At 40.3% G+C, this 23,727-nt stretch overlaps 1 protein-coding gene across 9 annotated transcripts in view; it reads left to right on the forward strand.

The window, feature by feature from the left end:
* PTPN5 (protein tyrosine phosphatase non-receptor type 5) overlaps window positions 1-23,493 on the forward strand; it is a 76,804-nt gene extending 53,311 nt beyond the window's left edge. For all 9 annotated transcript variants that reach the window (XM_077784267.1, XM_077784265.1, XM_021525660.3 and 6 more), the window contains exons 7-14: window positions 396-585; window positions 3,425-3,509; window positions 5,848-5,927; window positions 6,453-6,590; window positions 9,899-10,009; window positions 15,047-15,207; window positions 17,851-17,964; window positions 21,646-23,493. In XM_077784267.1, coding sequence (XP_077640393.1) covers window positions 396-585; window positions 3,425-3,509; window positions 5,848-5,927; window positions 6,453-6,590; window positions 9,899-10,009; window positions 15,047-15,207; window positions 17,851-17,964; window positions 21,646-21,739 — 973 coding nt within the window. In that variant the 3' untranslated portion in view covers window positions 21,740-23,493. The remainder of the gene's footprint in view (window positions 1-395; window positions 586-3,424; window positions 3,510-5,847; window positions 5,928-6,452; window positions 6,591-9,898; window positions 10,010-15,046; window positions 15,208-17,850; window positions 17,965-21,645) is intronic.
* The last annotated feature ends 234 nt before the right edge of the window (window positions 23,494-23,727 follow it).

Here is a 23,727-nt window from a genome sequence, read left to right on the forward strand (position 1 = left end):
TCCTTGGTTTGTTGTGTGGCTAACTAACAAAAAATTCTACACTTAACAGTATCTGCTTATAATGTGACTGTTAAAGTGTTGGGACCTTCGTTTTACCCTTGTTATGATGTACAGTTGTCAAAAGAGCATTTTTCAGATAGAAAAATTATTCACTGCAGTTGGTAGGCTTTTTATGTCTCTACTAAAGTTGAACTGGTAGTTTACCCCAGTAATGTTTCAGTGTCCAAAATCATATTCTGGTTTTGTCCACACAAGAAGCATCACCCATTTTCTTACAGGTAGTGACCAAAATGTCCCCACCAGAACCAGCTGGGTAATTTCCTGAAGTTGTTTATGTATCATTGTTGTCTGTGATGAGTCTGTCGTGAGCATATTTCAACTGCTCTGTTTTGCAGGAGAGGTTCAAATGTTTCACTCACACTGGATATGTGCACCCCAGGCTGCTCTGAGCAAGGCTTTGGCTATGTCATGTCCCCACGGGAGCAGTCAGCCCGAGAATACCTCCAGACGGCATCAAACATCCTGACTGAAGAGGAGCTGCACAAGAAGGCTCTGGATCCTTTCATACTCCAGGCAGAGTTCTTTGTGAGTGTCTGTCTCTCTCTTCTAGGAGCATCCAAAAAATGGGATGTTGCCTCTCCAGAGAAGACCTTGGTATTATTTTCTGCCAGTATAAAAGTATAACATGCAAACTCCACTTCTGTCAATGAAGCATTTCATGCAATTCCCAAATTTATCATTCCTTTAAATTACAATGTCTGAAAGATTTCAGTAGTATTGTCACTTAAAAACTAGAGAATTGATTCTGGCAAAACCAACAACATCATCAAGAAGTCTTTGTTTCACAAGATTTTGTTTTGCGTTGGTTTTTTTTTGCTGATGCATACTACCGTTTTAAAAACAGCAACAATCACTAGAATTCAGAAGAAAAGCTACATTTGCTATAAGCATAACTTCTTGAAAGATATCTGGAGTTGCCCCAGGATGAAATTAGTCCTAATCCACCCTCTTTGCTGTTGAATGCTTAATGTGGAGCTCCTTTCCAAATCTAAATGTTCTCTGGTTACCTGAAACACAGTGTGGCTCTGTCATTTAGCAGGATCTGTAGAAATTATGCATTTCTGGGGTTTTTCTCTGTACAAAAATAATTTGCTAGTTGTAAACTACTGAAATTAATACTGCCATGCCAAATATTCTCTTAATCATGAAATCTCAGCAGAGCAGGAGGAAGATAATGTTTTGCAACATTACAGCCCTATTAGTCTGTCCTCTTCGTGACCTCTAAGTGTCTGAAAGGGAAAGACCACTCTGATTATCACTTGCTGTCCTCCCTCCTTGCACAGTTTCAGGGATTTTTTTCTCTTTATGAGAATACGGGGATACTCTGGGCTTCTATTTTAAAATAGAACACAAGGTATCTGTGGTTCTTAATTCCTTTAGTGCTGTAGAAGTTGAAGGAAAGCAGCTTTTGTGCAGGGAAAGCCTTGATTCTTTTAAAGTATTTATTGCTCTTTTAGGAAAGGAATATTCACTTGGTGTCTGGACTGACTGCCGGACTAGTCCACATGCAGTTTCCCCAGTCTTTGAGCTACTCTGTAGCTTTCAAGCAAAGAAAATAATGTTAGATGTAGGAAAAAATACACTTCATTTGTCTGAGAGATTTTGAATTAGGTTTCCTGGTGTTCATAGAATCATCCAGCAGCCAAGCCATCCCAAGCTATTTTAATTCTTTAATGAAAACTGAAAGAGCACAAAATGCTGTGCAATCAAAACGTCATTTCTGTAATTAAAAATGTAAACTAGCTCTTTTTTTATGAAAGAGTTACGACCAGCTAGCTCTTCATCATGTGTTTTCACTCTAACCTACTTGGTTTTCAAGGTCCAGATCCCAGATGAAGCAAGCAGTTGTTTCATTTTGCAAGAAAAGTCAGAAAGGACAATAATAGGGCTAAATCCTGAAATTCATACAAGATTTAGAGTTTTTACTCAGGCAGCAGTCCTGTTGATTTCACCAAGAATTGGCTTATGCAGTGAATGACTTAAGACCCAAAAACAGCCCATGGAGCTTGGCTCAGGAAGAGTTTGGATTGACTAAATACCAAGAAACAATTGAGAAAAATATGAAGATTTTGTTCCTATGCAGTTCTCAAAACTGATAGGAAATTACTTCAACAAAACATTTTTGTCCTTATTTGCCTCTGGTTAAAGCAAACAGTGTGCTCAGTGCTTTGTAAGAGATGGAGTGCAGATAGTCTTCTAAGGTTCCAGAACTGACCTCAAGTTGTTCCGGGGCAGGTATAGATTGGATATTAGGAAATAATTATTCACTGAAAGGACAAAGCACTGCAACGGGCTGCCTGAGGAAGTGGTAGAATCACCATCCATGGAAGTGTTTGCAAACATGTGGATGTGGCACTTAAGGACATGGCTTAGCAGTAAGACATGGAGGTGCTAGGTGAAAGGTAGGACTCATGATCTTAAAGGACATTTTCAGCCTTAATAATTCTATTTTTCTGTAGTCCATATCTCTGCTCATCTTAAATTTTTCCCTTACTTGCCTTACTCAACCCTGATTCCTGTTCACAGTCTGTCCTGTAGTGGTCACTCAAATCCAGTGTGCAGCAGCTGGGTTGAGCAGCTCTGCCTCCCAGTTCCTGTTAGCATCTCATATCTCTGCTGAGCCTGGTTAACACATCCCTTCTCTTCCCCTGCCTTCCTACTCCAGCTGCTGGAAGGTTCCTGCTTGTTCCCACCTGGCATTAGCCCCTTATTGCAGGGGATGAGCAGTGGGGAAGAGGAAGCCCCTCCATCTTCATGTGTTCTTTGCATCAGCAAAGCTAGAGAGCACAGGCAATCCCCGAATACCCCTTTGCTCTCCTTTTCCATGGAGCTTGGCAGCACGATGAGCAAAGCAGTGACGCTCCCGCAGCCCCATGGAGTCGGGTCAGCCTGTCATCATGTGTGTCATTCTTTGTTGCTGGTGCAAGTCCCCAGCAAATTATTAACTTCCACCCTCAGAGAGGAAGCGATGTGAGTCAGAAAGGATGGTCCATCCTCTTGGAGCAGTGTCTTGCGTTCCACCTCTTGCATCGCTCTGTGCCTACACTTGCAATTCAGTTCTAATAATATTAGGAGTGAATATGTCATGCGTGTTACTCAATGAATTAGTCACTAGGAGCGTTTTCACATGAAGGATTTCAGAAAAGAAAGCCAGTGACAGAAAAAGGAAACATCAATCATACTTTGGTGGTACGTTGTTGCTAGTGGTTCTGTACAATATGTCCCAGCTGACTTCATCACATTGCCTCCCTCGCAGGCAGGACATAATGGGCTTGGGGTTTTTGTACCTCCTGTGAATCTAATAATACTGCTGACTGTCTCTTATGTTTTTGTGGGGTTTTTTGTTTTTCTTTTTTTTTAACAGGAAATTCCAATGAACTTTGTTGATCCAAAGGAATATGATATTCCAGGCTTAGTGCGAAAGAATCGCTACAAAACAATTCTCCCAAGTAAGTTTCTGCTTTTTAAGTCACTGAAGCAGAGTGGTTTATTCCACGTGCTGGAGGGCTTTGCATTTTCCTTTCCATAGTGCAGGAAACGTACTGTTACCACAATGTATTGTCCAAAGGCCATGTTTATGGAGCAGCAGCATGACTTCAAAGCATAAATCAGATTTCCAAAGAGGTAAAGAGCATGAAGAACCAGAATGCTGCTGATCCTCAGAAAAATGTAGGTTTTTTAGTTATTAGAATTGTATCATTTGGTGCTGCTTAAAAGTTTCACCCAAGAACTTGGTTTATTAAGATGTTACATAGTGATTTCTTTGATGAAATTTCTTTTGAAAGACCAAATTCTAGCAGTGTTATTTTCCTGACAGATGTTTTTTCAAGTGCAGACTGAGAATATTGGGAACTGGCCTGATGGAATTAAGATGACACAGAAAAGTATTTTTCTTTTCTATTACACTAGTTTTACTTGTAGTCAGGGGTCGGAGTTTTGAGAAATGTTTTGGTACCAATTTTTACACGCGTCATCATTTTCCCCTCTCTCATACTTTAAGGTACTTTGAAAAGTGATACAATTGGATGCCATGCCTTTTTTTTTTTTTTTCCTTCTAAGCTGCTGTTGGAAGATGGCACCATAACTACAAATAGTCTTTTGCAAAATCCAAAAGGTTCAATGTCAGGTTAACAAATATAAGTGCAGTAAAGTAAAAAATGTCCTCAGCTATACCTAACAGTCAATGAATCCAGATTGAAAATGGTTTTAAAAAAGATTAGTGTCTTCAAACTCAAGCAACTGCAGCCTGATGTGTGAAACTCTTTTGATGACTTTGTACTCTGCCTCAGACCAGAAGTGCAAAAGCATTTAACAGCCTTTCACTATTGCTGTGCTAATGTTTGAGATGATTCGTTCAAGTATTAATTTGCTGATTTTGTTGCAATGGGAAGATTGTAAAAGTGGTTATTGATTTCAGATGCCCGAGGTGCCAGTGATCTGTATATTCTGAATTTAGTATTGCTTCATCTCAGCCATATGGGTATCTGTCAGCAGCCACTGTTGTCACTTTGAGCTCATCATCTCAGATAACTGCTTTTCCCCAACCATCTCTCTAAAGGTTAACAACTTTATTCTGGCCTTATTATGATCTGAGCTTTTTTTTTCCTTGAATGAACTTTTAGCAACTTTGTCCCTGACTATGGCCATAGGATGGCTTGATATTGCTGAGGAAAGGAGCGGGCTGACTGCTCACTCTTATCCCACTGCCTCCATTTCACAGGGCTTGGTTCTGACAGTAGAAAGGGATAGAAAAGACACCTAAACATTTTCTTTATGGTTCAAAGCCAAAGATCCCAGGAAACATGGATCTGGTCTGTCCAAGGACAGCATTTCATGCTGACTCTGTGTTTGCAGCACTGTTAAAATTACTGTGTACTTTGTCCTTAATAGGATATTGGGTAAAGCACAATTTTTGCATAAATTTAATTTTATTCTACTTTCTAAGGCAGCTGAAGATTTTTATGAAAAAGGAACCTGTGGTTTGTTTTTAATATTATCTTGGTCATATACACTGTTGCTGTTTGCTGAGGCCTCTGTCAGGAGGATGTTTCTTGTCAATGGCAACAAATTGGGTAGCACTAGTCGAAGTGGATGAATGTGGGCCTGTGTCAGGTCCCATTAAAATCAGTTAAACAGCCAGTGACTTCAGTAGGATTTGGACTGAACTTCTTAAGTGGAATAATGTTTTCTTTTGTCATCTTATTAGAACAAGAGTAATGCTTCATAAACAGCCTCAATGAAGGAGACTCAAGTACTGAAGAGCCTTAAAATGCAAGAGACTGTTAATATTCTTTAATTTCTCTATAACCATTATATTTTAAATAGCACCTCTTGGAGTGTGCTTCGTTGCAAGATGAAACTGGGAAGGAGTTATTGTCATCTGGCTTGCCTGGATGCAAGAAATGCATGTTTATGTTTTGGTAGAAAAGCTCTTTCCTATAATTTCACAAACAATATTCTAATGTCTTTGAAGCCAGAATTAGTCTGTTGACCTAACAGATTGAGAAATAATTTCCTGTAGCACAAAACTGCTTTTCCGGAGTCTTGCTGAGACACTGACTCAAGACCAATTAAGGCAGGCTTCAGAGACTGGGTGAAACTGTCAGAAGGCTGCAAATTACCCCAACCATCCTTTCCCTTTTTTAATGGTCTTAACAAGGGGGTTTTCTAAGGCCACTCACATCTGCTGTGATGGCCATGAATGCATGTAAATGTCTTGCTCTACTAAGTAATCTTGTGTGTCTGCTTCCTTTGATAAACTATTCCTTATCTCCTTACACCTTTCAGATCCTCACAGCAGAGTGTGCCTTACCTCAGCTGATCAGGACGACCCCCTCAGCTCTTACATCAATGCTAACTACATCAGGGTAAGAGCTCCACAGCCCAGTGTGTCTGCCCAGCCTGTATCAGCCACTGTTAATGTAAACAGAATTGCAACACACCCTGGCTTTTAAAGGCATCCTAGATGGTCTGATTGCTCTTCTCTCCTGCTTACATTAGCTGAAACCCAAATCTCAAAGTGCACCTGTATATAGTCAGATCAGACAGAAACATACTTCTGCAGTTCTTGATGCAAAATTCCTTGCCAACTAGCCTAACCACTGGATAATCAGCACTGATAATAACCTAAGGCACTGGATAATCAGCCTGAATAAGGCTCATAACTTAGCCAGAGTCACCTCAAGGCTGTTGGACACTCTTTGCTGGAATTACGTGTGTCTGTAGTGTGCCTTTGCTCCATGTACACATGTGCAGGAGAGAGATGGAGAGAAGAGCTGGTGCCACAGAGTCAGCATTTCATCCAGGATAGCTCTCTGTTTTTTTAAGAACGAACCTTCAAGCTTATGGTGGACATCCCTGTTAAAACTGATCTCTTGTTCTTTTGTTGGCAGGGCTATGGAGGAGAGGAAAAGGTATATATTGCTACTCAGGGACCGATAGTTAATACTGTCACTGACTTCTGGAGAATGGTGTGGCAGGAGCGTTCTCCCATCATTGTCATGATTACCAACATAGAAGAGATGAATGAGGTAATGCTGATACATCCAGTCTCTATCTCTATTCCAGCAGTTACTTTCAGCATAGACACTAAGCCAGCAAACAGAAGTTAGTTCAGTGGCCTGTGCAATCAGAGCCAGCATTAAATTCTTCAGGCTCAGAGAAGATGTGAGCTCCTCTTTCCTTTCGGTTTACTCTAAGTCCTGTTTTGCTGTCTGTCTTGTTCTGCTGTTGGGTTTGCCATTTTCCTCTCCCAGTTGACCTGAAACCCCTTCTAACCCAGCTTTATTTGCAGGCAGCCTTTGAAGGAGTCAAAAGCAATAGTACCCCATAACTGCTAAGGCATAATATCTTTCATCAGTAGAGTTGTTGCAGCTTTATCTTGCATTTATTATGATTTGATGTCTACATACACATTTTATTGAGGAAGTACCTGATTTCTGTATGATAATCAATAACTAGAACTGACTTGGATATTGAGGACCTTCTCCTGAACGTGTCTAGGAAATGCTTATGAAATACAGAAATTAAGATGCTGAAATTCTTTATTTGCTGCCTATTTTCATAATTTAAACTGTAGTGATGTTTGTGCTAATCCACCTAAAGTGAAATTTTTTTTTTTTTTTTTTTTTTTTTTGCAGTCTATAATAATGCAGCCCTCCAGTTATTCATTACTTACCTGCTGAAATCTTTCCCCCATAGCAGAGTTGCGAGAACTTTGTGCCTGGCCTTCAGCTCATAGACAGGTAGCTGAGCTCACATCTGCCTTTACTGGCAGTGCAAGATGTGAGAAAATGGTCTGGACATGTGCTGGGCTCTGCATCCTACCCCACCACTAAGCAGCAAGGCTGGGTGGAGATATCCAAGTGTTGTTTCTTAAGCTGCAGCATCATTGTATGTCAGGGTTGTCCTTGAGAACAGCGTAGTAATTTAGATTAGAGATTTTTGTTTGGAGAAGAAGCTTTAGATGCTTAGAATACAAAGAATATGGGCATACATCCAGCACACAGAGAGAGTTGTAATGGCTTATCTGCTAGCTGGAAGCTTAGTGCCCATAATCATGCATGTGCACAAACCTTTTGCTTTTCATAGATACAAAGTAAATAAATTTAACCTTCAGCTTCACTGAAAAAAAGACATGACACAGAATTATGATGTTTTGCAAGTTAAAAACAGTTATTACAGCTGGCTCATTGGAAATGTCTTGTCAAGGATTGCTGATGTACAACAGAGTATATTGCTGATCTGAATGCTTTGTTTTCACTCATGTTTTAAACTTGATCCTGCCTGTAACTGAGGAGCACTGAAGCAATAACTTGCTCATTAATCGAAGTTGCCATTTTCTGGCATATGCAACATTAAAATGTCATGATATAGTCAGTGCACCAGAATCTTTTGCGGACTTTGAGGTTTCAAGAAAATGCAGAGGAAATGCTGGTCTTGAATGACATATCGGACATGTTCTTCCACTATAGTTTTCATAACAAGATTGTATAACAGGAAAGCAAAATAACCTTGATGTCTGGGTTGCCTCTAACCTGCAATGACCAAGTATTTCACCTCTCTTATCAGTCTTGTGAAGCAGAACACTGCAGTGGTGATGCACGACAGAACTGGAGCTTGCTGCAGCCTGTAGATCACTACAGAGCTGCTGAGTCTTTCCTGATACCTTTTCTGTCAAAAATTAATTGGTGTCAGCAATCTCAGCTATAAATACGGGGTCCTTTCATGTAAATGTCTTCTATACTCCATCCATTTATCTGCAACACTTATATTAATAGATGAATAACAGGACTCAAAGTACATAGATTCAAACCCAAAAGTTTTGTTCAGCAACAATGCTCATAAGAGAGACTTTGTGTTCTTCCTCAGTGCAATGGATTCACTAATGTGAGAATTAAAAGCTCTGCACCTCAGCCCTCTGTCACTTCTGATATGAATTGATAGACAGCCCCCAAAAATGAGTGGGCAGTCTTACTCCACTCCTTTAAGCAGAGCAATGTCTGTGCTATTGATAGCTGATAGTGCTCTTGACAATTTTTGCAGTGGATTCTGCATTTTCTGAGTAGAGGAAGAAAAAACACAATCTGCATAAATAACTTTACAGAGACACAGTGGGCCACACTCCCAGTGGGTTATTAACTGATGTACTGTGCAGATGGAACAACACTGATTCTCCCACACAAAAATTTTTGTCTCAGTAACTTTGCAAGGTACTTTTCTGTTGTTATTCGTTCTCCTCAAGTGGAATTACGTTTGGTGGGGGAGAGGAAAATGATTCAACTTGTTTCCTTCAAGATTGTGTACAGCTGTGTAAAAGAGGAATCTTACAAGCATCATTTTTACTGGGATTTGTTGAATAGCAGATACCTGCTCCCCTCTCATAATGAAATAGCTTCTTGCATTATCACAATAGAGCCTTTTTCTCAGACTCTGATTCATGTCATTCCTTGTCCATGAACTAACTTGTGCACTATATTGAAATGCCTGTCTCTGCCTTTGCATATTGATTAATTTAGAGAAACCGAATACAAAACCACAGTCTTTTTTAGCCCTCCTTCCAGGATCAGAGCACCTACAAATTTGCACTGACTCATCTCTATTGTATCAGTATCACAAAATAGACCTGCAAATGGACTATAATTTCTGTGTTTCAAAGTGTCAGGTTGTGCTGGCTGCATCACTTATTGTTTTTTTGCAAAATCAAATGTAGTAGTCCAATCTCTCTCATAGCTACTGCTGCCTTTTAATTCCCCATCTTTGAAAGATTCTCACTGACAATTTTAAGTGGATTTTGGTACATAATCTATTTTCCCAAGCATCCCCAGTCATGTTATTTTGTGCAAAAACATATGCAAATTATCATTTTATATTCAGAGAGCATTGAGCCATTATAAAAAATAGAAAAGCTGTATTTTGTGTTTCTACATCAGTATATATGCAGTACAGATATATTGGTAACTAGTGTATATTATACTAATCATTATTATCTCAAGAAAAAGATTAATTTAAAAACACAAGCACATTGCCACCAGCCTCTCTAATGAACCTTCAAAATGCACATCAGCTGCATAAAAATAAATAAGGATGTGTGTATTTAAAAGCATTGGTTAGTAATTACTTGATTTGTGCATTTTTAATCAAGCAATCAGGCTATTATGGATGCAGCAAAAATCAGCTGAAATGTGGTCCCTGTTTAGTAAGTGAAAGCTTGTACTTATTATAGAAACGAAATTTATTCGTATTCATCTATGCATGTGCTATGTTAAATTTTAGAGGAGAAAAAAAACAAGCCTCCCTTGATACCTGCTTAACTTGATTTGTTTTATATTGCACACAGAAATGCACAGAATATTGGCCAGAGGAACAGGTCACCTATGAAGGAATAGAAATCACAGTTAACAGAGTCATACAAGCAGACGATTACCGTTTAAGGCTCATCACCCTAAAGGTAAATCATTCCAATGTACTTACAGTAGTGTAGCTGTCTAAACCTATAAATGCAGATGTTCAGGGGGAGCTGTGCAGAAAGCTTCTGCACAGTGTAGTGCTGCACAAATACCACTTTTCATTACTGAAGTCACATTGTGGCTTTGCCCAGTTCACCAGCATGAAGGTTACAGGAAGATAAGCATTCAGAGGTTTAGGCTGCATGTGTAAAGTCTAAAAGCCACCAGGCCAGTTGTAGCAGTATGGGGTTAACTGGGTGAGAAACCAGTGACTCCTTCTGTGCCTTTGTCCTCCAGGTTCATTGATCATTTAGAATGAAATGTCAGCTCACAGAGAGCTTCTTGCTTTGCAAGTGTAGTTTTATCATCTTGTGGATAGAAAGTTTTAGCAATTTAGTTAAATTTTTAAGTACTTAGGTACTACTTAATCTAAAGTACCAGAGTCCTATTTTACAACTCTTTTCATTGCTAGGTACTAGAATATCAAGCTACATGTTTTAGTAACAGTCTGTTTACATAAACTTCATACGTCTTTCATCTGCCAGATCTATCCCAGTAGAACATGACAATTTCTTTCCAAGCTGGAAAAACTCTCCTTTTACCCAACCAGTTTCAAGTCTCTTCAGCCATATGCTAATGGGCAGAAAGCCAGCATATGACATCCCATGTCTGGATTCAGAGTGTAGAAAGTCTGTCACTCATCCTTTTGGCAAAGGCAGCAAGGAGAAAATCACACTCCCTGACAAGTGGGAAGTGAAGAATAACTACATTTTTCAGACTTGCAGCTCATCTGGTTTTGTTTTTCAGTTAGACAATGGTTTTGTTTTCAGTACTAGTGTGTCAGTGTCTCTTGTCTCCACCCCTAAATGTCAGGATGTGGACCGCTGAGTTCTAGAGCTGAAATAAAGATTCCATTTAAGTTATCTTTCCATAGAGCTGTACATTTGTCATTTAATGGCAATAGTGGGGCACCAGATCTGAACCATGCATAGATTAAGTGACTTGGTAGTGAAAACTGGAAAAGCAATGAATTTACTTCAGTTTGCCCTTAAACAGGAGTGTTCAGAAATACATGATTACTGCATGCTTTACAGAGTGGACTGTCATATAGGGGAAAAGATTTGTCAGGTTTTGGGAATTCAGAAAAAGCTCAGGCTATAGGCAAGGCTTGTTTTCCATTCTCAGAGAAAGCTGCCAGTGTCTAGCCACTGAGTCATGATTTCAGCTACAGAATACGTGATGGTAGACTTCAAACTATCAATTAAATCTTGCTTCTTCCTAGCTGCTCCCAAGTCATCTCAGTCTCAAGGAACCATCACTAGAGAATATTTTGTTCAAGTCAAAGCAGAAGTGTACAGAACCACAGAAGTCAGGGTGTTCCAAGCAGAAGCATGAAACTTTTAACACAGCAGACAAAACTAAAGGCATCCAGAGTTCATCACTAGAACTTTGTCTGTTTTCTGTTGCTGTCAGCTAAATGATTTATGTAGTGATTCATGTTTTTCTTCAGATGACTTTTACTTTTCTCTCACTGTTATTGACAACATTTTTATTATAATTTTTCACAACTGAGTTAGGAATTGGGCGTTCATAGCTTCTGTGACTCACACATAGTCACACATTCAAAAGGAACAGTGTTTCAGAGCAGTGTTGATCGTACTTACAGTAGGGAGCTTGAGTGTTATTCATGATAACTAGCTATGCTCTCTTACACAAAGTGTTTTCTCCCTGGGATAAATAACCTAAGGCCAGACTCTGTGCTATGATAGTAAGACTCTCCATTCCTGAAGTGAGCTAGACACAGCATTAAGGATCCTATGGCTATGCTTCAGTGAGCACCTTAAACCCAGTGTAAGATGGAACAACATCTCAATGAAGCTGAGCCTCCCTTTGTCCATCTCTCTTGTTCCAACCCTTGTGCCATCTCCTGTGTGCCCTCACAAGTGTTTGTGACTGTGTGCCAAGCCAAAGGGAGAAACTGATTGATCTATCTGAAAATTAATCCATCTCAAGAAAGGAAAACTATTTAACTTGATTGGTTTCCCAATCTAGTTCACTGTGCAGCTGTGCTAAAGCTCTGTTGTCCAAAGAGAAGGGTGGAAAATACACAGCCACAGAGCACTCTTAGCATCCAGTCACTGGATGCTAAGCATAGGGAGGGACTTGGGAGTATATGTGACAGAAACTGTTTTCAGATTTTTGTGCCTTGCTCTTCAGAATGAGTTATATTTGTCTTTTTTTTTCTCTCTTCAACTCAGCCAGCCATGGGTTGAAGGGAGGGTTGTGGAAGCTAACACTTCTGCTCTTGGACCTTTTGCAAACATTTACTTTGCCCTGTGCCAGCTGGCTTGTGCAATGGCTGCAAGGGTAAGACCAGTTCCCTGGGTACCATGTTACTATTTTGCCCCTTTAGAAATCAGACAGAAGGATATCACTTGGAACACACAAAATCAGAAGCTCACAGTGCTACTTGGCACTCCAAAAAGGAAACAGCACATTTGCTATATTCACAACCACACTGAGACAGAGAATCAGAATTTGTGTCTCTCAAAAATACCTGGACTACAGCTAGATACAATTCCCACCTTCCGTACTGCCTCTGAATTTCTCACGACGTCTAAGAGAAGAGTAAAATTGACAGGAGACCGATATAAGTCTGTCTGTCAGAAGAGATAGAAAAATAAGCTCCCATCTCTCTCTCTCATCTATTTATCTAGCTATCAGAGACAGAGATATGGCTCCTGGCTCTCTGTCTGTCAAATACATTATGAAAGCAATTATGTCACAAGCACAGCTCTGGCTTTGCTGAATGAATCTGTCAAGAGGGAACAGACCGCCTGGAGTGTTTTGCACACAGCTCTTGGCACTAAGGAGCAGAATACTTTATGGGGGGAGGAAGTTTTTGGGTGGTTTTTTTTGTTTGTTTGTTTGGTTGTTTTGGGTTTTTTTGTAAGGCAGTTTACTGAAGTGCAGCCATGATATTTGAAGTCCAGATTTCTGCATTGTGTTGCTTCCTATTTGGATTTCTGTTCCATTTAGCATTCATATAATGCTTGGGGTTGAAGGGACCACTGGAGATCATCTGGTCCAACCTGTCTGCTACAGCAAGTTCCCCTAAAGCAGGTTGCATGTGCTTGTGTCCAGGTGAGTCTTGAATATCCCAGAGAAAAAGACTCCACAAACTCTCTGGGCAGCCTGTTTCAGTGCTCTGTCACCCTCAAAATATATTTCCTCGTATTCAGATGGAGCTTCCTGTGTTTCAGTTTGTGCCCCTTGTCATGTAGCCAAGCACTACTGCAAAGAGCCTTGACCCATCCTCTTGACACCCTCCCTTCAGATACTTACAGATTTTGATAAGGTCCCCTCTCAGTTGTCTTGTTTTGCATCATCATCAAGAAAAGTGCTGAAGTGCTCTGCCTCTTCATCCAGGTCATTGATGGGTTAATAGAACAGTGCTGAACCCAATACTGATCTCAGGGGAAGGCCACTGCCTATGGGCCTTCAACTGGACTCCGCTGCAGATCACAGCCCTCTAAACTCATTCAGCTAGTTCTCCATACATCTCACTGTCCATTCATCTAACCTATGTTTCCTGAGCTTACCTCATGAGGAGGTTATGGAAGACAGGGCCAAAAGCACTGCTGAAGATAAGATAGACAATATTCCTGCCCTCCCATCATCCACCCAGCCAGTCATACCCTCACAGGTATGACTGTCAGATTGGTCAAGCATGATTTCCCCCTGGAAAATCCATGTTGGATACTCCAGATAACCTTCTTTTCCTCCACATGTTTAGAGGTGATATGCAGGGTGAACTTTTTAATTGTCTTTTTAGGGATGGAACTGAGGCTGACTGGTGTGTAGCCCCCTCTTTTTGAAGGCTGGAGTGTTGTTGGCTTTCCTTCATTCTTCAGGCACCTCTCCTTTTCTCCATGATCTTTCCAAGATAATGGAGAGTGACTTAGCAGTAACATCTGCCCACTCCCTCAGCACTCATGGGTAAATCCCATTGGGGCCCATAGATTTCTGGGTTTCAGGTTTACCTAAATCCTTTCTAACCCAGTGCTCATCAACCAAAGGAAAGTTGTCTTTTTCTCCAGAATTTCTTGGCTTCAGGGTCTGGGACTCCTGAGGGCCAGTGCTGGCAATGAAGACAAACAAAGAAGGCATTCATTCAGTAACTCTTCCTTCTCTGTATCCTCTAGGATATCCTCTCTATCTAACCACCAGGGCTCCTCCTACCTCATTCAGCAGCGGGCCTACATTTTTCCTGCTCTTCCTTTTGCTACTAATGCAACTGAAGAAACCCTGCTTGTTGTCCTTGACATCCCTTGCCAGATTTAATTCCAAATGGGCCTTAACCTTTCTTGTCACATCTCTGCATACTTTGACAACATTCATCCCAAGTGCCGTATCCCTTTTTCCATATTCCATAAATTTCCTTCTTGTGTTTTTTGGGTTTTCTGTTTTGTTTTTTTTTGTTTGGTTTGTTTTTGTTTTTTTTTTTTGCCAAAAGCTTCTTGCTCATCCATGCATGGCTCCTGCCCTCTTTGCATGATTTCTTACCCAGAGGGATGCACCAAAATTGAGCTTGGAGGAAGTGATGCTTGAATATTAATAATCTGTATTGGATTCCCTGTCTTCTAGGGCCCTAACTCAAGGGGTTCCTGCAATTAAGTCCTTGAAAGAATCAAAGTTATGTCTTCCAAAGTTCAGTCTTGTAATCCTACTTACTGCCCTTGCTCCTTCCATGTAGGATCCTCCACCATCTCTTGACCACTGCAGCCAAGGCTGCCCCCAGCCTTCACGTGCCCAGCCATGTACTTAATACAAGGTCAGCTCTCCTCGTTGGCTCCTCCAACACCTTTGTCAAAAAGATCTCATCAGTGCTCTGCAGCAATCTCCAGGACCATGTGTGCCCAGCCAGCAGATTGATTTAATATTCTCAGTCTTAAAGGGAAGGCCATGTTTCAGCATCAATTTTTACAATGAGAAGTTCTTGTAAAACTTTTGTGGTGTTTGTCTTAACTGGATTGCAGAAAGGAGAAGAAGTGAGAAACCTGAAACATTACTGGTACACGTCTTGGCCAGACCAGAAGACACCAGACCAGGCCCCTCCTCTGTTACAGCTAGTACTGGAAGTGGAGGAGGCCATGCAGAGTGCAGAGGAGAAGAATGCCCCAGTGATTGTTCACTGCAGGTAAATAAATGTTGTGTCTGAATTCTAAGGACTTCTTCACATGCAGTGACACAGTGCAGAGACTGACACAAGGCCATCAAGTCACATGTGTGAAATCTTGCCCAACTGCTTCTGAAATGTGCTTGGAACCTCAAAGCTTTAATGACAATGGTTTTCTACTACCAAGTGTTACATTAAGATACAGGCTGAGTTGAACATAGAAGCTGGCAATGGCTCAGTTACTTGTAAGAATAATTTCATTTTATTTGCCTTGCCAGTAATATATGCTTTTAATTATCTTTGAAGGGCCAGGTTAGCAAAGATTAGCATTCATTAGATGAAATTGAGTAGGAAAACACAAGCAGACAAATAATAGCATTAAATTTTAAGCATCAAACCCCCCTGTTTTTTAGATTCCTTCTTTGCTTTTTTTTTATAAATCATTATTAGGCCAAAGACAATAATTTAAATGTAACACATGAATGACAGAGTGACAAAACTGGTTACAGCAAGTACTAATTGATAGTCAGGAAATGTATGCAATTGATAGTAAAACTGAAGTATCAGTAAAAATCCCTGGCAAATATGAAAATTTCTTATATGGAAAGAGCAAAATCTTTACAGTGGTTTGATGCTTGATGAAAAAAAAAAATGTAATTATCAATCAGAGCAGAGTAAAAATAGATGAGGATAGATACTTCTCTTCTGTCCTCAGAAAGAAGTGGGATGATGCACTTATCATTTGTAGACGTAACTATGTTCCTTTGCACTGCTATCTAAGGGAGCATGTTAAGCACCAGCAACCACTACTAAATCAAATATGCTAGTTGATTTTCATCCAAGAGTGTTTTTAAAAAGTTGGTTCATGCACTCTAAACCATTAAAGTTTAGCATAGATGAATTACACTTCTTGGAAAATTGGAGAAGTTCCAGAAGTCTAAAAGGAAGCCCTGTTTTGCCAGTGTTTAGGAAGGTTAAATGTGATTACTTGAAAACTACAGTCTGTTCTCAAAACAGTTGTTCCAGGTAAATAGCAGAAAGCCTGCTTGGCTTTCCTGCCAGAGTAATCTTCCATCATTTCAATAACATTTTGCCAAATTTATTTTTGTACGGAATATTGCTTAATTTTGCATAATGTTTTCTAGGAAACAGCAGATGGTTGCTCTCCAAAAGCCATAGTAAATGGGTATTATACAATGAGAATGTTTTTAAAGAGCCTCTTGGCAGAAATGGTTGGTAGCCTGGTGTCATCACAGATCCAACTGTAAACTAATATGGAGTAATCACTATTAAAATGCTCATGTGATACCACATGTCCAGTTTTTCTGCCTGTGTTTTAAAACACATGTGGAAAAATTTGGGAGAGTTCAGATGAAAATAAAAACTGGCTTGTAAGGAGGTCCTCTTTGTCCATGAAAATTTGTGACTCTCTAGGCGCTCCTTGAAGAACTGTAGTATCTGCCGCTGGTTACCATGCCACTCTGCTTTGCATATTTTTTCTGTCCATTTGTATGGTGTCATCCCCATGACACTGTAATAATCTTGGGAGAAATGGGGCAGTTTTGTTTGAAAAAAATACTAAGAGACAAGGAGACAGGATTATGATGTGTTCTATGTGGATAATGTGCCACCCAATGCTGTCTCAGCCACTGAGAGACCTTCAGCTTGTCCGGGACAAGGGCTGTTTCCTTTATCTAAAAATTGGTGTTGTTCCCTCTCTTTGCAAAACACTGAGGTGAACTGGACAGTGAACAGTATCAGGAGCTGTGTGCTGTGGTCTGGTTGGTTATGGTCAAGCAGAAGACAAAGAACTTGTGGGCAGCTGTGAATTGTGAACTCCAATACTGCTTGAATGTTTCTTGCCACTGGTTTTGCATTATGATTTTCTCACAATGTAAATGAAAGCAGGATTTCCTGTAATTGTGTCAAGTAATTATTCCTAATTATGCTCACTTAATTATTTCATGCATAAGAAGTGCTTCCAGCATTTGCTGGTAGTTTGTTAGGTGATGAGAATAACTCACAGCTTCTATAGCACTGTGCCTTTGAAAATAAACTCAGTTCTGGTCATAAACTAAGGACTGTATCAGATACAAAAGAGTTCAGGAAAACTTTAAGAATTTTTTTGATAGTGAATTTGTTGTACTCTGTTCTAATTCAAATTACTAGATTGCAGATCTGATCAGAAAATGACATCACATTTATTATACTGCTGTTAGCTCTAATTATTTAAGCAAGAGTTGAGTTTTTTTACCCTACCTGTGAATGAAAATAGCTTCAAAGAAGCTGTTAAAATTGAGAATTTCAAAGCAAAGTTTGCCTTCAAAGCAAGGCTTCCTGTCGAACCAAATCTTACTAAGAAATGCAGAATCTTTTTTACAGTGGTTCAGTGAGAAGTTCAACAGCGTATTGGGTCAATTTTTAGCACTGTATCTGCAGTGTTCACCCTTTTCCTGTAAGTGGCTCACACTTAATCATGTCATCCAGTGAAGTTGGTATCTTTCCCTAGTTATGGCTTTCCATCTGGAAGCACCCAGCTGGCAAAGGTCAGAGGGACAAAAGGGATGATGGGGTCTGTGCTGGTTTAGTGGCAGTCCTTTGACAGGAAAGTTCCAAAATCCTTCTGACATCTCCACTGCCTCTCTCTGCTCTTCCCTTCCTTAGTGCGGGCATCGGGAGGACTGGCTGCTTTATTGCCACAAGTGTCTGCTGTAAACAGCTGAAGAACGAGGGCATAGTTGACATTTTGCGAACAGCCTGCCAGTTACGGTTAGACAGGTAAGAAAGCCTGCTTCCTTTCCAGAAAAGTAAAAAGCAAAAATGGTAATAGTCCCCCTTATTTAAGGAGAAGCAAATAAGCAGAGGGGAAGAACAGACCTAAGTGGAGGCCAAGAGAGAATGTTCCTCTGACTTGTAATCTTTGCCTGAGTGTAAACCTTAATGAACAGCCCCAGAGCTGATTTAGGTTCACAGCTGGCATCAAAATCTGCACAGCTGTCCATCTCCATGAAGCAAAGCACGACCTTTTACCAGCTGAGGAGTTGGCCCTATGTGTTCATACAGAAGCAAAGGCTCAAAGGTCTGCTCTACTTAAGTTCAGAGCTACAGATCATAGCTTTCTTCCCAGAAGGAGAAATGAAAATTTATCTCATATACCAGAGCTGTGAGCCATGGTGAGAGAAACATTGCCTGGGGAAGGAGAGTGCAGAACCTGGAGTGTTTGCAGACATATGAAAGGAACTGTGAAAATCTCCACAAATTCAATGGTTTTCAGTTAAGCATTTCTTAACACACCACCTTGAGTTTGATTATGAAGTAAACAGACTTGAATTTTGTACCAGAGATGTTATTTTTCCTCTCCCACTGGTTTCAAGTGCCATCAAAACATGTCTCAGTGCTCTCTCTAATGATAATGATAAATGTAGTCGGGGGAAGAGATGTCACGAAAAACATACCAAAGATTTTTCTGAGGGGAAAAAAAAGAACCTCAACCCCACGCTGAACTTTATTTCAGAGAAGAAATTATGCACAGTGGGAGGCAAAAAATGAAATGCTTGCTGCCCTGCTGAGGCTCTGATAGACAGGGACCTGCAGGGGCTTAGAGATTTGGCTGTTTCAGTGGATTTTAGCCCAGACAAGGGAAGGCTTCTTGAGAAAAAGAAAACCAGATTATGAATAGTGAGTGCTGATTATCCATGGTCCAGTTAAATATCTGTCTGGATGTGAACTATCTTGTCTCTGTGACTGATGTTACACAGGAAAATTGCCACACAAATGAAGGCTGAAGGCTCCTGCTTACAAATGTGTGTGATACAACAAGCCAATTGCAAATACTAGCTTTGAAGGGAGAGGGGAACTGGCAGTCTCTTTAAGACTCTGAAGATCGAAAATCATACTTAAAGGACACCATAGGGGTAAAGGAAGACTGCAGGAGCCTCTGTAGCTGCCATGTAGCTCTCAGGAGTGGGATGGAATAGATAAAAGCCATTTAAATGTCATGGAGTAAAATTTTCAAAATGGAAAGCAGATCACCATCCTTCCTACAGAAAAGTATGATTTCTTCAAGGTCTGAAAAATAGGGCTTGTAGTCTCTTGGAAGTCATGCTGCCACCCACTCTCATTTTCACTAACTCCCCCCAAAATCTCCAGGAGACTTCAAAAGTAGCATGAGAGGTTGAGACAGTGTCCAAGCAACTATAAGAGGAAGGCTGTGTCTCTTCCTCTTGCCTGAGGATTGCTGTCTAGGATGGTAAGAGTCAGCAGGGACTTAGGGAATGAAGGCTGAATGCAGGCCAGCATAGATGTCTGAAGGAATGCACCTCCCTGCTTTACACAGAAGTAGAAAGGTTGGCATTAGCCCTGAGAACCACCTTTGAGGTTGCCATGTACCCATGAGAGAGAACAAAGGGGTTTTTTCCCTTCATTCCCTCGCAAATCCCTTGGAAAAGTTCTGTGCACTGGGCTTTGCATCAGTGGCCAACAGATGGTCCTAAAATAACCTAGTATGACTAAGGAGAGGAAGTAATCATTCCTGCATCCTTCCCACAGTGCTGAGAGACATTTCTGTCATTGCCCACAATGCAACTCAGATTTCAAAGGTTTCTGTGGCAAATAGGGGTGAAAACATAATTCTGTGCCAAAGCCTGGACAACAAGCACATGTCATGGTGTGCATATGTGTGGCAAGAGAGGAAGCCACCACATAGCAGGAAACTGGATAAAAAGGAAAATAATTTCCTGTGGTCTGAATCTCAATGGACACCCTGGTGCTTCTGCTGCTACGACTTCAGGATGCAACCCCATTCTTAATGGAACTTCTTGGGGAGAAATTGTCAGATATGACTAATGTTCCTTGTGTGTCACAGTCTGACATGGATATATTTCAGTGCTGTGTGGAGCACAGAGGGACTCGGAAACAAATCAACTGTGAGCTTGTATTAAGGAGAGCAGATGGGGAGGAGATGCTCAGCTAGGAATTTTTTTTTTTTAGAAACACAGTGTGTGTTTCTCACCTTTGCTAGATGATGAGAGGTTAGAGAATAGGTCCCTGCCCATCCCTGCTCATTGTTCAATGTTATTTCAAGCAGCTGCTTAACAAAGTAAGTGTAAGGGGCTGAAGGACAAGGTTGTCTATCCTGCTCATCTCATCCTTACTGGTATGGCTGCTGTGTGACCCATAATGGTTAAGTTGGACCCCATAGAAAAGGGCCAACTCCAAGGAGAGTGCTAGCAGTCTGGCACCCATTTGGCTTAGAGGAAGCAACTTTTCATCAGCGTCCTCTGGTGCGGTTTCTAAGGGAGTGCACCACATGTGCTCTTCCTCAGACTGACACAGTCTGGTCAGCTTCAGTCACCTGTGGGTTCCCATGTTCCTAAATTCCACTTGTCATTTCAGCCTCCTTTTGGCACCGTGCTGCCAGAATCTGTGCACCAGCACCAGGACTGGGACAATTCTGTGTACACTTTCTGTGAGCTTCGGACACAAGTTCTAATTGTCTTCATAATGGAGTGTCAAGAGATTGTATCACCTTTGATGGGGTACTCTTCGCAAAATTCCATATGTTATTAGAATCTGCTTAAAAAGAGCAACTTCATTCTATTGGTTTTGTTCATTTTTGCCTCCCCCATAGTGCTTATTTGTTGGTTAATATGCTACTTGCAGAAATACACACACATGGGAAATCAAACTACTTTTGTTCCTGCTTGCATCTCCTTTCAGGTTTTCAGTTTTAAAGAGAACTGTAAAAGCTGAAAAATAAGCTGAACCAAAACAGGTTACTGTGCTGAGGGATATTTTGCTATCAGAGTGTGCATAGCAGTTAACTCAGTTACAAATCTGAGTTGTCCTTTCTAAAGTAACACTGTGTGCTCCAAAATCCTGATGGCCATCCCTAGTTCTCTGGCTAACTTGCCAAAAGCTTGATGTGGAGTGGTACAGAGGAAAGAATCCTCATTGCAGAATGGGAAAGTTGCATCTGTTGTCTGGGCTGGTGTGGCTTGGCTTGGCCTTTGGTCCCAAATGCAGTCCCTAGTGTAGCTGTGAAGTCTTGGATAAGCTGCTTCCCCTCTTTATTCCCCTGCTCCCATCTATCTCTCTAGGGCTTTGGGGTGGGAATTAATTTTCATAGAAAGGTTCTTGGAATACAGGTGCTCAGGTAAGATAAGAGTAAATTATGATGGTGATGTTTTCCTGGAGGAGAACCTCTGCCAAGGAAAATGAATGTAAAACCTGTTCCTGTTCTCACTACCTTCTGTTCCTTGCTCAGCAGACACTTTCAAAATGGAACTTGAGGTCAGACTTGAAGCTGGTTACAATCAAAGGGCACCTCTCACTCATTTCAGAAAGCTTTGGAATGGACCTTTGCTGTGGAGCACAAGCTTCATGTTAGCTGTGCTATTTCCTCATGTGTTTGCAACTAATAAGACTGCTGTTTCCCTCCCTTTTCTTCTTGCCTTTCAGGGGAGGAATGATCCAGACTTGTGAACAGTATCAATTTGTGCATCATGTCATGAGCTTGTACGGAAAGCAGCTTTCTAGAGCAGCAGAAGAATAAGTGTTCATGATATTCCTAAAGGCTAAAGCCAGGAGAACTTTTGACTGCGCTCAGTTATCTTTCAGATCTGATAAGAGACACATGGTAACCTGGCTGTCTTAGCTGGAGAGATATTATTTTACTTTGATATTGCTTTTATGCTCTTGTTTGCATTGACATTAAAGAGCTGAGGTACGCCTTGTCTTAAACATATGTGACAGGACGTAATCTTCACCAAAAAAGGCTTATTTATACTGTAAATAATAATAGTAGCTTCATTTGTTACAAAAGCAAGAAAAAAATCCAGAAAAAAAATTCCACTGTCTTCAGTTTGTTCTTTTTTAAAACATCATTGCTAATATATCCAAATACAGTGTGAAACTTTTTGAATTGTCATGCTGAAATGTGCCGTATGTTGACTAAGCTTGAAAGTAAATTTTTGCCTCTTTCTGATTGTTTTTACATATAAAATTACCGAATACTGTGTGTATCGTAAACCTTCTGAGCCTCTGCATTGAAAGACTCAAGTAGATTTGCATTGAAATGATGTTTCACACATCATGTTTGCTTGTTTATTTTTTCTAAAGCAGTCCACTACCAGTGTTATCAGAACTAAAGGGGAAACAAGATTTGAATGACAAGTCAAATTCTTGCCTTGAATTCTTACCAGCAGTGTACCCCAGTATCATCATAGTGGGGTGAATATGAGTAGACATTAATCTGAACATAAATGCTTCTTGCTTTACCTTTTCTTTGTCAATATTTGGGCATCTTAGTCATCTGGCAAACAGATCATATTTCTGCACGTAGTTTCTATTTTTACATAGAACAGAATTTCTTCTGAAATCTGAGATTCAAAATCAGGTGAGGATTTTTTTTAGTTAATCTTTATTAAAAACCTATTAATAAAAATCACTTTTATTCTATGAATTTATACTTGTTTTAAAACTTCGAGGGTAACCATGTGTCCAGTGCCTATTAAAATTAATGCAAATCCTAAAGGCAGCTTAAAAAAAAATCAGAGTGAACTTGTTTGCTGCTTTGTGATAAATTTGCCCTCAAACCAAATTAAGACAATAATTAGCCCATTCTAATCACTGGTCCAGGCAACAGTGTTTCCTTTCCAATGATACAACTACTGCCTGTGCTTTTTGGTTTAGATTTCAGTCAGGCTGGGAAGATTGTGTTTAATGCTTAGAGGTGAGCACACATTTTAGTGCTTCACTGAGCAGAGAAAAATGGAGGTATGCAGCATCCTTAACATGAAAGATGAGTGTTTTGTGAATAGAAGCTCTAATAACCTACTAAAAATATATTTGCTTCTCTTTATTTTTAACAATAACCAAAACCCACTGCTTCTGTTAGTGCAGAAGATTCTGCAAATTTACTGCACTTCCTAATCAGGAGAAGGTAAAGCAGCTCTCAGAACAAAAAGGGCTGATCCTGCTCCCACTGATGTTTTGCCATTGACGTCAGCAGGTGCAGGGTAAGGCCTGAAATGTTACGCCTACAACTTCATCACTGTGGGGAAAAAGTTTCCCAATATTTTAGTACACACCTTTGTGTTTATTCTGTATCCATGAACCTGTAAAAATCCTGTCTGCAGGGTTTGCATGAATGTGTGGCAAAATGTGTTATCTTTAAACCACTTGATTTTATTGCTGTATTTAAAATATTTCCTTCAGTGAGAAGCTAGCAGAAAGAACTGGCATTCTTTTTTAAAATACTGGTGATAGTCATTAAAGAGAGCAATAAACTTAAGCTTTTGAGCATAACATGACTGTTAGTTTTATGTAAATCTTGATAGCTATTTTCTCTGTGCTACCAACTTCCTCAAAGGGGTAATGCTATTCCATCTAAGAACTCCTTAAAAATAACAAAATAACCACTGGTATTCTGGTTAATATTGAAAGTGGAACTCCCTATAAATATTTTTCAGCTTTTCAGTGCCCTTCCATGTCAAAACTGACTCAGTGAATAAAACTACTTGCTCTGTCATCAGCTTCCCA

The sequence above is a fragment of the Lonchura striata genome, chromosome 6 (genome assembly GCF_046129695.1).
Source record: "Lonchura striata isolate bLonStr1 chromosome 6, bLonStr1.mat, whole genome shotgun sequence".
Lineage (NCBI taxonomy): Eukaryota > Metazoa > Chordata > Aves > Passeriformes > Estrildidae > Lonchura > Lonchura striata.